Source organism: Mercenaria mercenaria, chromosome 2 (genome assembly GCF_021730395.1).
Source record: "Mercenaria mercenaria strain notata chromosome 2, MADL_Memer_1, whole genome shotgun sequence".
Lineage (NCBI taxonomy): Eukaryota > Metazoa > Mollusca > Bivalvia > Venerida > Veneridae > Mercenaria > Mercenaria mercenaria.
In genome coordinates this window covers 59,303,428-59,315,733 of record NC_069362.1, presented here as the reverse complement: position 1 = coordinate 59,315,733, position 12,306 = coordinate 59,303,428, and the positions used below count along the sequence as shown (strand labels likewise).

Genomic DNA, 12,306 nt, shown 5'->3' with positions numbered 1-12,306 from the left:
ATGTTTCCAAAACGCATTTATATACACATGTATAGAACAATAACATCAATAAAGGATAAGCTTCAAAAGCGTCATTTTAAGAACATGTTTGTTTATTTATAGAATGCAAAAGTCCACAAGCTCCAAATTCTGTACGGCAGGCACAAATGACTCATTGTCATACTCCATATATATATGTATAAAGAGAATGGCGATAGTAAATTTTGACCCAGGATGTGTACTTCATGTTTGTTCTGCAGTATGCTGTATATGTGATATTTAGATCTCGAGGCCTTATTAATTTAAGTTCAAAGGCAATACGAGACAGAAATATATACATGTAGTCTTTAGCATTCTATGTTATTTTCACATCTGCTATATTCTTTAGTAATAGTCGAATATAGCCATATAGACAAAAACATAAAAATGCCTTTACTTGACTTTATATCTTAAACAGGTTACAGTTTTGTTTTATTTGTTTTAACACATTCACACTTATCGATACACATAACCCTTTATAAATATCATTTTGTTTTAGAAATAAATATACAGATAGACCAGGTATTGAGCCCGGGGTCTAAAAACAACAACCAAAAGCTCTACAGACCGGGCTAATGAGCCATATATACAAACTGTGTACTCTTCTGCTATATTGAAATTTCTGTTTTACGCAAGTATTTGGTCAGTTATTTGTAATGATTCTTGCTTTCAGACTGTGGTGTTTGGACCTATACCAATTCAAGTTGGGCAGAACTCAGTTTTGTAACATATTCTTCAAACACCACTTTCCGGTCGACAGCGATTAGCTTCTGCAGAGAAGGTTATCAGATCAATTCAACTATGAGAAGTCTTGCAGCAACGTGCACATCAAATGGTACATGGAGTGTACCATCGCCACCATTATGTGTTGCAGTTGGTAAATAACAAATGCGCTGATTCTTGATATTATTCGTGTGCGAATGTTTGGGAGAACTGATATTCTTAACAAAATCTTCGCAATGTTTTCGATTGATTTGATGATGCTCATGTAATTTTAATTTTTACACATATATTCTCAACAGACTTAAAAAGCTAAACATATTTATAAATAAACTGTTTTTTTTCAAGTGGTATTAGAACGATTTTATTCACAAAATGGGCTGAGAAGTTATTATTATATGAAGGTAATACAATCTAAATCATTTATTTCATGAAGGAAAAAATATTCTTCATACCACCATTGTAAATCTTAATTGGATTGAAATAACTTTTCATCTCAATGAGGCAATAACTGTGAAAATAGCTTTTGATAAATGTTATAATTTTTCTTAAACGATCTGATTCTGCAATATGTCTTCTAAAATTGTCAATTTGCATATTTCAGAGTGTCCCCCAATCATCGAAACTTCTGAAAACATTACTATTAAATATAGCAATGGTAAGAGAAATCCCGTAAACTCAACAGCAACATTCGAATGTCAAGATCCTGACAGCACTATTAATGGTTATGAGACTGTTACTTGTTTGTCCAGTGGAAAATGGACTGGGCAAAGTCCTTCTTGTGTCAAAAGTACGTTATGCTGATTATATTGTATCAATGTTTCTTTTAAGACGTAATGAACATTAGGTGCCTAATATTAAACGATTTAGGACTGGTTCGCAGTTTTGAGTGTTAGGCCATTTCTGTGTTATGAAAACGGTTGTTAGGTCACTGAACGAGTTAAAGCTGATTCACATAAGCACGTATCTGATATTACGACGTGAAGAATGCAAACTAGAGTAATTGATGGTTGTGACCCCATAATTGCACCGAATCTTTAGATAAACAGATTCACAGGAAAAAGGAGAGAGAGAAGGCAACATATTTAAATTGTAAATACTGGTAAAACACTATAACTATGTATCCCCTAGAATTTTAAGAACGATTACTTATCATAGGCTTATGTACATCAACTATGTCATGTTGTCTTAAGGCATAACATTTGTCATCTTGTTTCAATCCTGTTTAATCTTGAAGAATTAATGAAATGTGATAACTAGCACATATTCATTTTCGTAAGGACTTTCTAAACCCTTCGGAACTTTTATACTATCAAGTTTAGAAAATTAATACCATTTCTAACATGCATCAAGGTATGTTAATAAAATAACGATGATGCTTCATATTTCTAACAGTTGAGAAACACACCTTGCCCTGTCCAGATGAAAAGGATTATCGTGGAATGCACTGGAACCGAACAAAACCTGGGAAAATAGGGACAATGGGCTGTCCAGAAAGTAATGTATTGATGATTTTGTAATGTTAAGATTTATTTGTTTATGTTTCACACAAACCTTTGTCACCTAAATTATATCTGACTAAACTTTTTTTTAAATATCACGTAAGGGATATGTAGCTGGTCAATGCATTTTTCTGTGTAACATATGCTATTAATCACCAGAGAGGTGCTAGGTAGAGGCTATCTTCTTTGACCAACTTGATGCATTTTAGAATCACGAGTTCAAGGTTATTTACATGAACTCTTGATGATTCAGTTATAATTGAATATCATCGATGATTATGTAATAGCTGTTTTTGTGGTATATTTAGTGTGAAAGGCTGTCTCCAGTAGACCTTAAAGATAATATATCCTTAGCCTAAAGATCTTTATCATTTTGCAGAAATATTTCAAAGTATTTCTACTGTTTGCAAATTTTGTTAAGAGATATCTGAAATATAAAATGGTCAAACTGGAAAAGCAAGAAGTGAAAAATGTATTTTTGTTTCTTTAACCTGTTGTGATTTTGAACCGTTAGAATAAATGTTTACTAATTTCATTTTAGATTATGCTGGAGAAATATCACGGCAATGTAATGAAAAAGGAAAGTGGCAGTTACCTGATTATAATTGTGTTAGAAAGGATATAGATAACATTGATAAGCAAGTACGTTATTATAACCGTTAATCACCGAAACCTCAGTTAAAAACGTATACAACGTTTGTATGTACTTTACTTGTTTGTCAGTTGTAGATCATTTTATAGCCAAAAAGGCCTGCTGTATTCAGAAATATTACCAAATATAACCAGTTTTCTACTTTGTAGACTCCTTTGCTGCCTGGACATTATGCTTCCAATGAAGTCCTTTAAAAATGAATGTTTCATATCGACATATTCTAATAAGCAATATTTTTAAAATATATCGAAGCTAAAGTAATAGAATACACGAATGGAAACAAGAAAATGAAAACATAATGAAGACTGACGATAAACTGTTCCGTTTATCGGTATAGTATTAGAAATATATGAGTTACGTTCTTTCCTTTCTTGTCTGTATACATCTTTAATGTCTTCTTTGATTACAAGATGCATTTTGTGCAGGATGCTCTTTTCTAATTTTATTTTGTATAAAATACACAGATTATTACTATTGCCGGATATTTAATTCAAGTTGTTACACAACTTCAGTAATGAACACAAGACCCATATAATGTGCTGTATATACACAATAGGCAATAAAAAAACATAATTGATATGAAAATAGGAATAATTAACCTTAACAGATTGAAGCCATAAAAGAAAATCCATCAGAAGAGGTTGTTACAGAAGCGCTAGATAAACTAAACAACGTAACAAAACCAACAGAGGTAGAAGGCGGTATATATAGTGGCGAGATTGAGAAAGTGACGTCAATCTTAGACAATATTGCAGCCATATCTTTAAGTACTGAAGTGACAAACTCTCAAGCGGAGGTTCATTGAAACATATATACTTATTGAAACTCATTAGGCTAATCATTTGAAATCAAAGACCCCGACATTATCACTACGTTATTAGATCTAATTATCATTTAATTATTATCTTATTAAAGCATAGAACGTAATCAAGTAAACAAGCAACATTTCCACTCTTTCAGCTTAACACTTACTCTACTAAATTTCTAAAATGAATTTGTCCATCTGTCAATTTGGACAGTACCATTCACTGTTAAAAGGGTTGCTTACCAAAAAGATACTGTCTGAATGGCGAACAGTGCAGATCATGATCAGACTGCACGGCTGTGCAGGCTGATCATGATCTACACTACTCGCAAAGGTAGAATAAGTTTTTGACAGGTTCGATCAAATATTTTTATCATTAACATATATCTCATACTGACTAAAGTACTTGATCTCCTAAGCGTAGCGTAATAGGATATGTACTTTAGTACATTGGTAAGAGATGGATTGGTTTATTTACATGTCTTCACTTTTATTCAAAATTCAGCTTGCTTTAATTACCTGCAATTTAGTTCAATTCATTTTATTTCTATATGGATTCTCAGAATTATTTAAAGATATATTTATTCATTGAAATAAATAAAGTAATAAATGAAAATAAAAGGAATGAATAAGGATTTAGCAGCTTTGCAAACGTGTAAACATTTCAGGCGTTCCTGAGTACAACAAGTAACCTGTTGGACACGAGTAATACAGAATCCTGGAAAACATTATCTCAGGAAGCAGAGGGTGGAGCCAAAGAAACAGTATAACACATTACATACAACATACGTATTGCATTTAACATTACAATTTCAAAAATCAGTATAGCACATTACAAACAACATACATATTCTTTTTAACACTACTATTGCAAAAATCAGTATAACACATTACATACAACATACATATTGTTTTTAACATTACTATTGCAAAAATCAGTACTAGAACAGATAACATACAACATACATATTGTTTTTAACATTATTATTTCAAAAATCAATATAACGCATTACATTATACTTACATAGGGCAAATTCGTTTCACTTTTGTGGCGTACGCCGTTTCGCCACTGGCATCCGGCTAGGCGTTCGTTTTGCTTACAGGCGTACACCGATGTGCGCCATATGAATTCGGGTAAACATTTTAAAAAAATGGGGTTAATGTCAGTTAAGGTAGAAACATACCACAAGAAATATTTTGCTAACTTATTTGGAACTGACCATAGTAGAAAATCATAAAAAATCAGATTTTTTTTTCATTTGCAGCTCACGTGGCCGGAGTACGCCGAAGCGTTCGTTTATAAAAAAAAACCGGCGATAACATTTTTCTTGCCACTCAAGTGACCGGCGTATCCCGGATTGAGTGAAACGAATTTGCCAATATTGTTTTTAATATAACTATTTTAGGTAACAGTATAGTGCGTTACTTCTGACATATATATTATTTACTATATATCAGTGGCAGAGAAGAACTACGTAACAATTAGATATTTTGCCGTATGCTTTTTTGGTGTTGTTTAGATTAGTTTACATTTGCTAAGTACTCCGGAAGTATATGAGGTGAAAAACGACTTGTGACATAATTAACTCTGTCAGATCGTTTTGAATAAGATAGCCTCTCCCTGTGGTCGTGGTGATCTATCGATTGATAAGTTTCCCATTACTTACTTGACACGGTGTATCAAGCTAGATTTCCCAGATTTTCTTCTTTTTTATACGAAGAAAAGTAAGTTCAAATTTATTGCAAACTTAGTAATATAATGCTTTCATATAAAACAACATGCTGATCACGAAGTATATACCATAATTATTGTAATACATGTATATAGTCATGCCCTGTATTGCATTTTAACATATATATAATATTTTTATAAAGCATAAAACAGACGGAGCAGCAAAGATTCTTGACGTGGTCAGTCGGTATTCGGACGCCGTTACAGCATCTCTCAAAAACTCATCCAACCAAACAACAACAACAGTCGCTGTCAAAAACTTGGGTACATCCCTCATTTTCTTATTATCAAATAAGTTTGTTTAATGAATGATTTTGTTTGAATGTCTGTTGCTTTTTATCTGAATAATTCCAATTATTAACTTATTATCATATTAGTGTGTTCAATTAAATTATTTTGTTATCTGGTACTTTTTAAGAGAATAATTCAAATTCTATTTGCAACACAGTGAACACTGCTTTTCATTTGCGTTGAAAGAAAACGACGTTATCTTTCAATTTTGTCATTATGGTAATTATCGCATTAGTTTGTAGTCGTGATCAATACTTTAATAACCTAGACAAATCTTACAGTTTGACTTCTGTGTAATGTTAATCATTGCTGCAAACCGGGTATTTTACGCAATCAAACGCGTCAGGTACCTAAATGTCTAACCACAAATCAAAAGGCCAACAGATTAAAACAGTTATCAGTGTACCACTTTTTAAAGCCGAGTACATTTAAACATTCATTTTTACCGTGGTAGTCGATTCTATGTAAAGTTTGATAATCAGAATTTCTGGATTTTATGCATGATATATTGTTTGAAAAATAACTTTAAAATAAATATAAATGCTTCGTACTGATTAAATTTGCATATATGCATGCTTTACCTGATTTTGCGAAGTTCTTACATTCATAAAACCCAGCAAACAGAAACCATTCCTATAACAAAAACAAATATAATTAATTTCTCGGTCGATTATCTTCAGAAAGGACTGAACAAAATTTAATAAACCTTTTTTTTTTTTCGCTGCAATTCCGTACACACAGGGTGATCAACTTTAATCAGAGTTGTTTTATATTATATAATTCAATTTTCAGTTTTGCACGTGACAAAGATCGATGACAAATCAAATGGAGTCACGTTCCCGTCAAAATCAGAGTCTAAAATTTACAACATGACAAGTTCTTTCCATGTACCGAAACAGTCACTTAAAGGTAAACATTGGTGTCAATTTATTGTGTGTAATTGGATTTCTGGAACCTACTGGTCAACTTGTCCTTGTCATTTTCGTACTCGTTTCTTTTTCTTTCGAGCAAGGATAACAAATTATAATACAACTATTAACGATATTAATGTAGACCCAAACATTGCAAGTTAAGTTTATTTACTGATAAGTTACTCAAACAGCATTTGAAAAACTATCTGATCATGTGCACGGTCTTTTCACTGTTAATTAATATATTACTAGTCTTTCGTTTTAGAATAGTCTCCATCCGGAACACAACATGTATTACTTGATGATTTTGAACAATGTATATCATTATTTGCATAGACATGTGCATTTATGCACTTTCAAACAATTCTGGTTTATGTAGGTAGATATATTTCTTTATTTGCATAGACATGTGCATTCATGCACTTTCAAACAATTCTGGTTTATGTAGGTAGATATATTTCTTTATTTGCATAGACATGTGCATTTATGCACTTTCAAACAATTCTGGTTTATGTAGGTAGATATATTTCTTTATTTGCATAGACATGTGCATTTATGCACTTTCAAACAATTCTGGTTTATGTAGGTAGATATATTTCTTTATTTGCATAGACATGTGCATTTATGCACTTTCAAAAAATTCTGGTTTATGTAGGTAGATTTATTTCTCCAACTACGCTTGATATTATATATGTAAATATCTCTTCTGGCACACAAAATCAATGTTTGTGATGAATGTATGATACTTTGGATGTGGAAAAGGAAATAAATTATAAAAAAAAATTGGTGTTAATTACATGAAAACTTAACAAGCTTTAATCAAAACCTTTTTTTGTAATAAATGGCATCCGTACATCTTAATGAATTGCCTGTGCCTAGAGTTATTTAAGTAAGTATATAGCCTGTCCGCTTAACTTAAAAGGGGGAGCGCATATTCAGAGAGTGCGGGGTCTAGGGCGAGGCTTATACGTTCCGTGTCGATTTGATAGAAGTCATGACGTCCTCTACCTCTAGTTCATGTAGAGAATCCAAGAACACTATGCTTATTGCCCGTCGTTACATAACCGAACACTGTTGAAAAACGGCGCTAAACCCAAAATTAAAAAAAAAAAAACAAAAAAATCTACCAGTTTGTATTTTAACCGTTTTCTACATTCTCTGTGATTGTTTTGTTTAAATTCCGAATCGACTAGACACACTTTTAAGCCAACAACTACACATGATAATATTTTGTGTTGCAGGAGTGAAACATGTTTCGAGCGTCCTCTACAAGAATCTGACAGGAATATTGCCTTCTAGGACAATTTCTGATGGGTGACGTATATAGTGTCTTCTGTCAATTCATTAAATACATCTTTCCTGTTGCATAATGTCTTTATCGTTTGTAATTACATTCCCTTATCCGAAGCCTTATCAAATCTTTTTTTTTTACGTATTGTTGCAAAAATATTAATGCCATTTGTATTGTGCTTTCTATTATTTCATATATGATGCGTAGACAAGAAGAGAAGGACAATAAACTAAAGATAAATTCTGCAGTGGTTTCTGTAAAAATACAAAACTGGGAACAGAACAAAGACACTTTTCATATCAACCTGACATTAGGTCATTTTCAGGTGAGTGTCTTCTTGCATAAATTCAACAAGAATTGTCGGTTGATATTCCTTAAGTACCGATTTTAATGCATTGTATAATGTTTTTCATTAGCTGATTGCATTTTGCCTTTGTTTTGGTCATGGACATTCGTGTTGACCGAGGCCATTACGCTGGAGTAAATGCGACTGACAGTATCAAAATATTAACTTATAAATAATAACCGTTGCCGGCTTGCATTATTAATTTGTGATATGAACGAGAAATGTTGATCACATTTTTCTTTTTTTTTCACCATTCTTGAATATAAGTAAGGACATAATTTTAGTTATGATGACTTTCAAAGGAGAAAAAAATCGATCAGTTTAACACTATTGTTAAATTTACCTTCTCTGTGATGGAACACATTGTGGCCGGCGTAGCCAATGTCAAGCTGCAATTGGACATTAGGGCACAACTAAGTGAACGCGATGTTTTGCAAGACAGAGCAACCCTTGAACTGGAAACTGAAAGCCTGTTTATTGAATCCGCAGACCAGGACAGTATGAATTCATCGACAGCCCTTCCTACATTCATTTATTCCGATAAAAGTGTTTTTAAAACAACGCAAACGTGCAAACATCTTATGATAGTCACAAGTTACTCTAGGGTATAGCGCATTAAATGATTTTCATCTGTACTCGTATTAAAAATAATATCATTGTTAAAGTATTGACGAAACTTTTAAAATCAATATGTCATCATTTTTTTCTACCAAGAACGGGTCCTGATTTCAGCCAAATTGGCTAACAAGTCAGAAACTGTACCACTTCCGACACAGGTGATAAATAATCATATTAAAGGATTAAAGGAATCTGATATTATCCAATAAAATCCTGAACTGGGGTGAAGCAAAATATTGGCGACATTTTTATCGTATAACTTTGACAGTGAATGTTGTAATACGACAAGTTATTTTGTTGTTACTAATTGATAGCTATATAGGATAGTAAGTAAAATATATCTGTAAGAATAAAGTCCTTGGAAAATCAAAAGATGAAGGGAAGTATTTTTTGTTCTGTTCGCTAGTATTAATTATTTCATGTATAACGTACTGTATTTATCCAGTTGAAAATTTATATCATATTTTTTGTTATTCAGGGAAAATTCAATAATCCTCTATGTAATTTCTGGAATGAAAGTGAGTAAGTTTTCTTTCTTCAATATTATAACACATATGTCACCTATGTTACATTTTGGATATTTATTTGTACTCTATCGACATACATAAAATAGCAAAAAAAAAATGTAAAAACCACGATAATGACAATTTTACTGGTGTTAGTGATGAGTTAATAAAGGCCACGAGGCCGGAACGTAGATAAAATAGAGAAAAATATAGATTATCTATTGGACAGAATTGTTGCACATACTGTTTATTTATACCAAATATATTTCATGCCCTTACACAGTGTGCAAGTCTAGAAACTAATGTACCTAATTTCAGGACAGCTTGGGATAGAAAAGGGTGTAATTTTACGCCTTCGTCCTCGTCGGAAACAGTATGTGAATGCAACCATCTGACAAATTTTGCGATCTTAATGAGCCCTTGGGAAGAAGTACGTAAAATATTCAGTTGTATATTCACTAGTTTTGTTATCAAACAGGCTCAAAAATAAGGAAGGTCTAGATAGTCATAGGCCTTGCCCTCATCAAGTAAATTTTGATTTTTCTTAACAATTAATTTAGGTTAGTCATTCGTTCATTACACCGTTCTAAAGAAAAAAAAATATATCGCAAATATATCTTGTTTAGTCTAAAAACGGTTTTGTTATTTTATAAATTTCAGACTATTTGTACACCAAAAAGCATTATCTAAATTTGGGTTCATTGAAAGATTGTAACTCAACTTACAGGATACCTTGTTTTAGCATAAAAGCAATATTTCAGAGTAAATGTTGAGTGAAACTTTGAGGTAAAATTGTACTCAAAATTGTTCACTGGTCAAGATTTTACAAAGGGGAAATGGCTGTATCAAATATATACTATTTAAGATACACTGAACAAAATAGCTACTCTGCAATTTGCTTTGTTCCCAATGTTAAAAAATTACAAAATTTTCTAATGGGGATTGCGTTTAAATATACATGTTGTTTATCATATATCAAATTTTCAAAAATAGCGAATCGTACAAAGTTATGACTTTATTCATTTCACAACTACATCTCATTTTTCAAAAGTTACAAAAGTACACATAAAAGTTTTGTTTGTTTAGGTAAACAGGTGAATACCATTTATGATAAGCTGAGAAGAATTTGATTTAAATACTGAGAAGGATTAATTAACATACACTAATCAAAATATCCTTTACAATAGTGTACGGCAACAACGTTATGTTGACATTTTAGTTTGTGACTTTTCAAAAATTGGTGCATCAAATTATATGATGTCATTGTTATGTTGTGATGAAACTTTGTAACGATCCTAGCGACATAATGTTTTACACGTACTATTATTATACGAATGTACTTTCAGACATTTGTAAATAATTGACAAAACAACAAATGACATTGTAGCTGTTTTGTTAAGTATAGATTTAGAATTTTTGAACGTCCCTACATCTATTAGTGGAGACTTTACCCTGACGTTGAACTATCTGGAGCTTTTAATGAAAATAAACATATTGAACATTTACTGTAAAAGTAAGTTCAGGTAAGAGCATATTCTGTCTCTTTCATTTATTGTTCCTTTCAGGTACATCGGGGAGCATGTTTAGTTGTCCCTTTACCTTCTAATACACCTAATTTTAAACAAACGAATACCACAAACTCAATATAAAAGAATAATATTTTTGTAGACTTTTAGGTATTTTAAGATTGTTTATGAATAATGCCGCAACGTTAACGCCAGTGCCATATTTCTTTTTTTACAGGAAAATGTTGACACGAAGGCTATTGATATCATATCAACTGTTGGATGCAGTATCTCATTGGCTGCTTTACTCATTACCATCATAGCCCATATTGCACTCTGGAGGTAAGTTTGGAATAAGTATTCTTAAGACGGTTCGGACTTAAGATTTTTACGCGTTCATCCATGGCCATTACATAAAACAAGAACAAATATCAAATAAAAGAAGCCACGTAACAATAATACACGCCCCCTCTCCCTATTATAGAGTTTGTATGAACATGTGCGTGATAAATAATGCATAAAATATATAAACAAACTAAACACAAACAGAGAACGAAGACAAGACGAACATATTAATGAACACAGCTGAGCACCACTTTTGGATGATCAATGATTTAAGAATTACTTGGCAGAAATGGTCTCCGTTATGTAACAACATCATGCGTTACACACACAGACTCTTCATTTAAAGGTTAAGGTCATTGTTGTCAAATATCAACAGTGAAGAAAGTTAACAGTGTCTGCTTTATGTCCGCTCCATAACTGTGCCATCATCCATCAAGAATATTTTTATATAACTTTGGACAAATGTTTACAATAATAAGCCGATATTAAATCTGCAACTCACAGACAATTATATCAAAGGTCAAGGTCAATCCCGGAGGTCAAACGTAAACAAAGCCTGTTAAATACATTTGCTATCAAATCAAGGAGTTTAAGTAGTATTAGGAACATTATGTTCCCCATAAGGTGTTGTCGTCGAGCCAACACTAAGATCCCTCTCTAGCTGAAAGGTAAAGGTCACACTGGAGGTCAGAATTTAACAGGGTAAGACCGATCCCATAAGCATTAATGTCAAGGTCATACTAGGAAGTCAATTATTTTAGATCATTTTTCTTGTTTAGTCTGTAATTTTGGAACTCTGGTGAACGATACAGAGCAGTCAGACCAGAAAGAAAACGCCTCTGTACATGTTATACCCCCTACCCCTAGGTATTCTATAAGAACCATGGTCATGAACGGGAAAATATACTTACCCGTTTCAATCGTACATTTCTCAACTTAAACGCGCAGTTCGGTGAATGGGTACCTAGTATTTTGAACAAGCGATAATTTATCTTCCAATGTGCACCAGTCACATTGTCTCAATATTCCATATTGCTGAGATTATCAACATATTTTATGCTTTC

At 32.4% G+C, this 12,306-nt stretch overlaps 1 protein-coding gene across 4 annotated transcripts in view; it reads left to right on the top strand.

The window, feature by feature from the left end:
- LOC123543802 (sushi, von Willebrand factor type A, EGF and pentraxin domain-containing protein 1-like) overlaps positions 1 to 12,306 on the top strand; it is an 83,940-nt gene that overhangs the window by 60,223 nt on the left and 11,411 nt on the right. For all 4 annotated transcript variants that reach the window (XM_053536694.1, XM_053536695.1, XM_053536693.1 and 1 more), the window contains 13 exons: positions 692 to 895; positions 1,343 to 1,528; positions 2,134 to 2,235; positions 2,782 to 2,882; positions 3,500 to 3,688; positions 4,366 to 4,461; positions 5,573 to 5,693; positions 6,513 to 6,629; positions 7,873 to 7,945; positions 8,130 to 8,247; positions 9,365 to 9,408; positions 9,711 to 9,822; positions 11,136 to 11,239. In XM_053536694.1, coding sequence (XP_053392669.1) covers positions 692 to 895; positions 1,343 to 1,528; positions 2,134 to 2,235; positions 2,782 to 2,882; positions 3,500 to 3,688; positions 4,366 to 4,461; positions 5,573 to 5,693; positions 6,513 to 6,629; positions 7,873 to 7,945; positions 8,130 to 8,247; positions 9,365 to 9,408; positions 9,711 to 9,822; positions 11,136 to 11,239 — 1,567 coding nt within the window. The remainder of the gene's footprint in view (positions 1 to 691; positions 896 to 1,342; positions 1,529 to 2,133; positions 2,236 to 2,781; positions 2,883 to 3,499; positions 3,689 to 4,365; positions 4,462 to 5,572; positions 5,694 to 6,512; positions 6,630 to 7,872; positions 7,946 to 8,129; positions 8,248 to 9,364; positions 9,409 to 9,710; positions 9,823 to 11,135; positions 11,240 to 12,306) is intronic.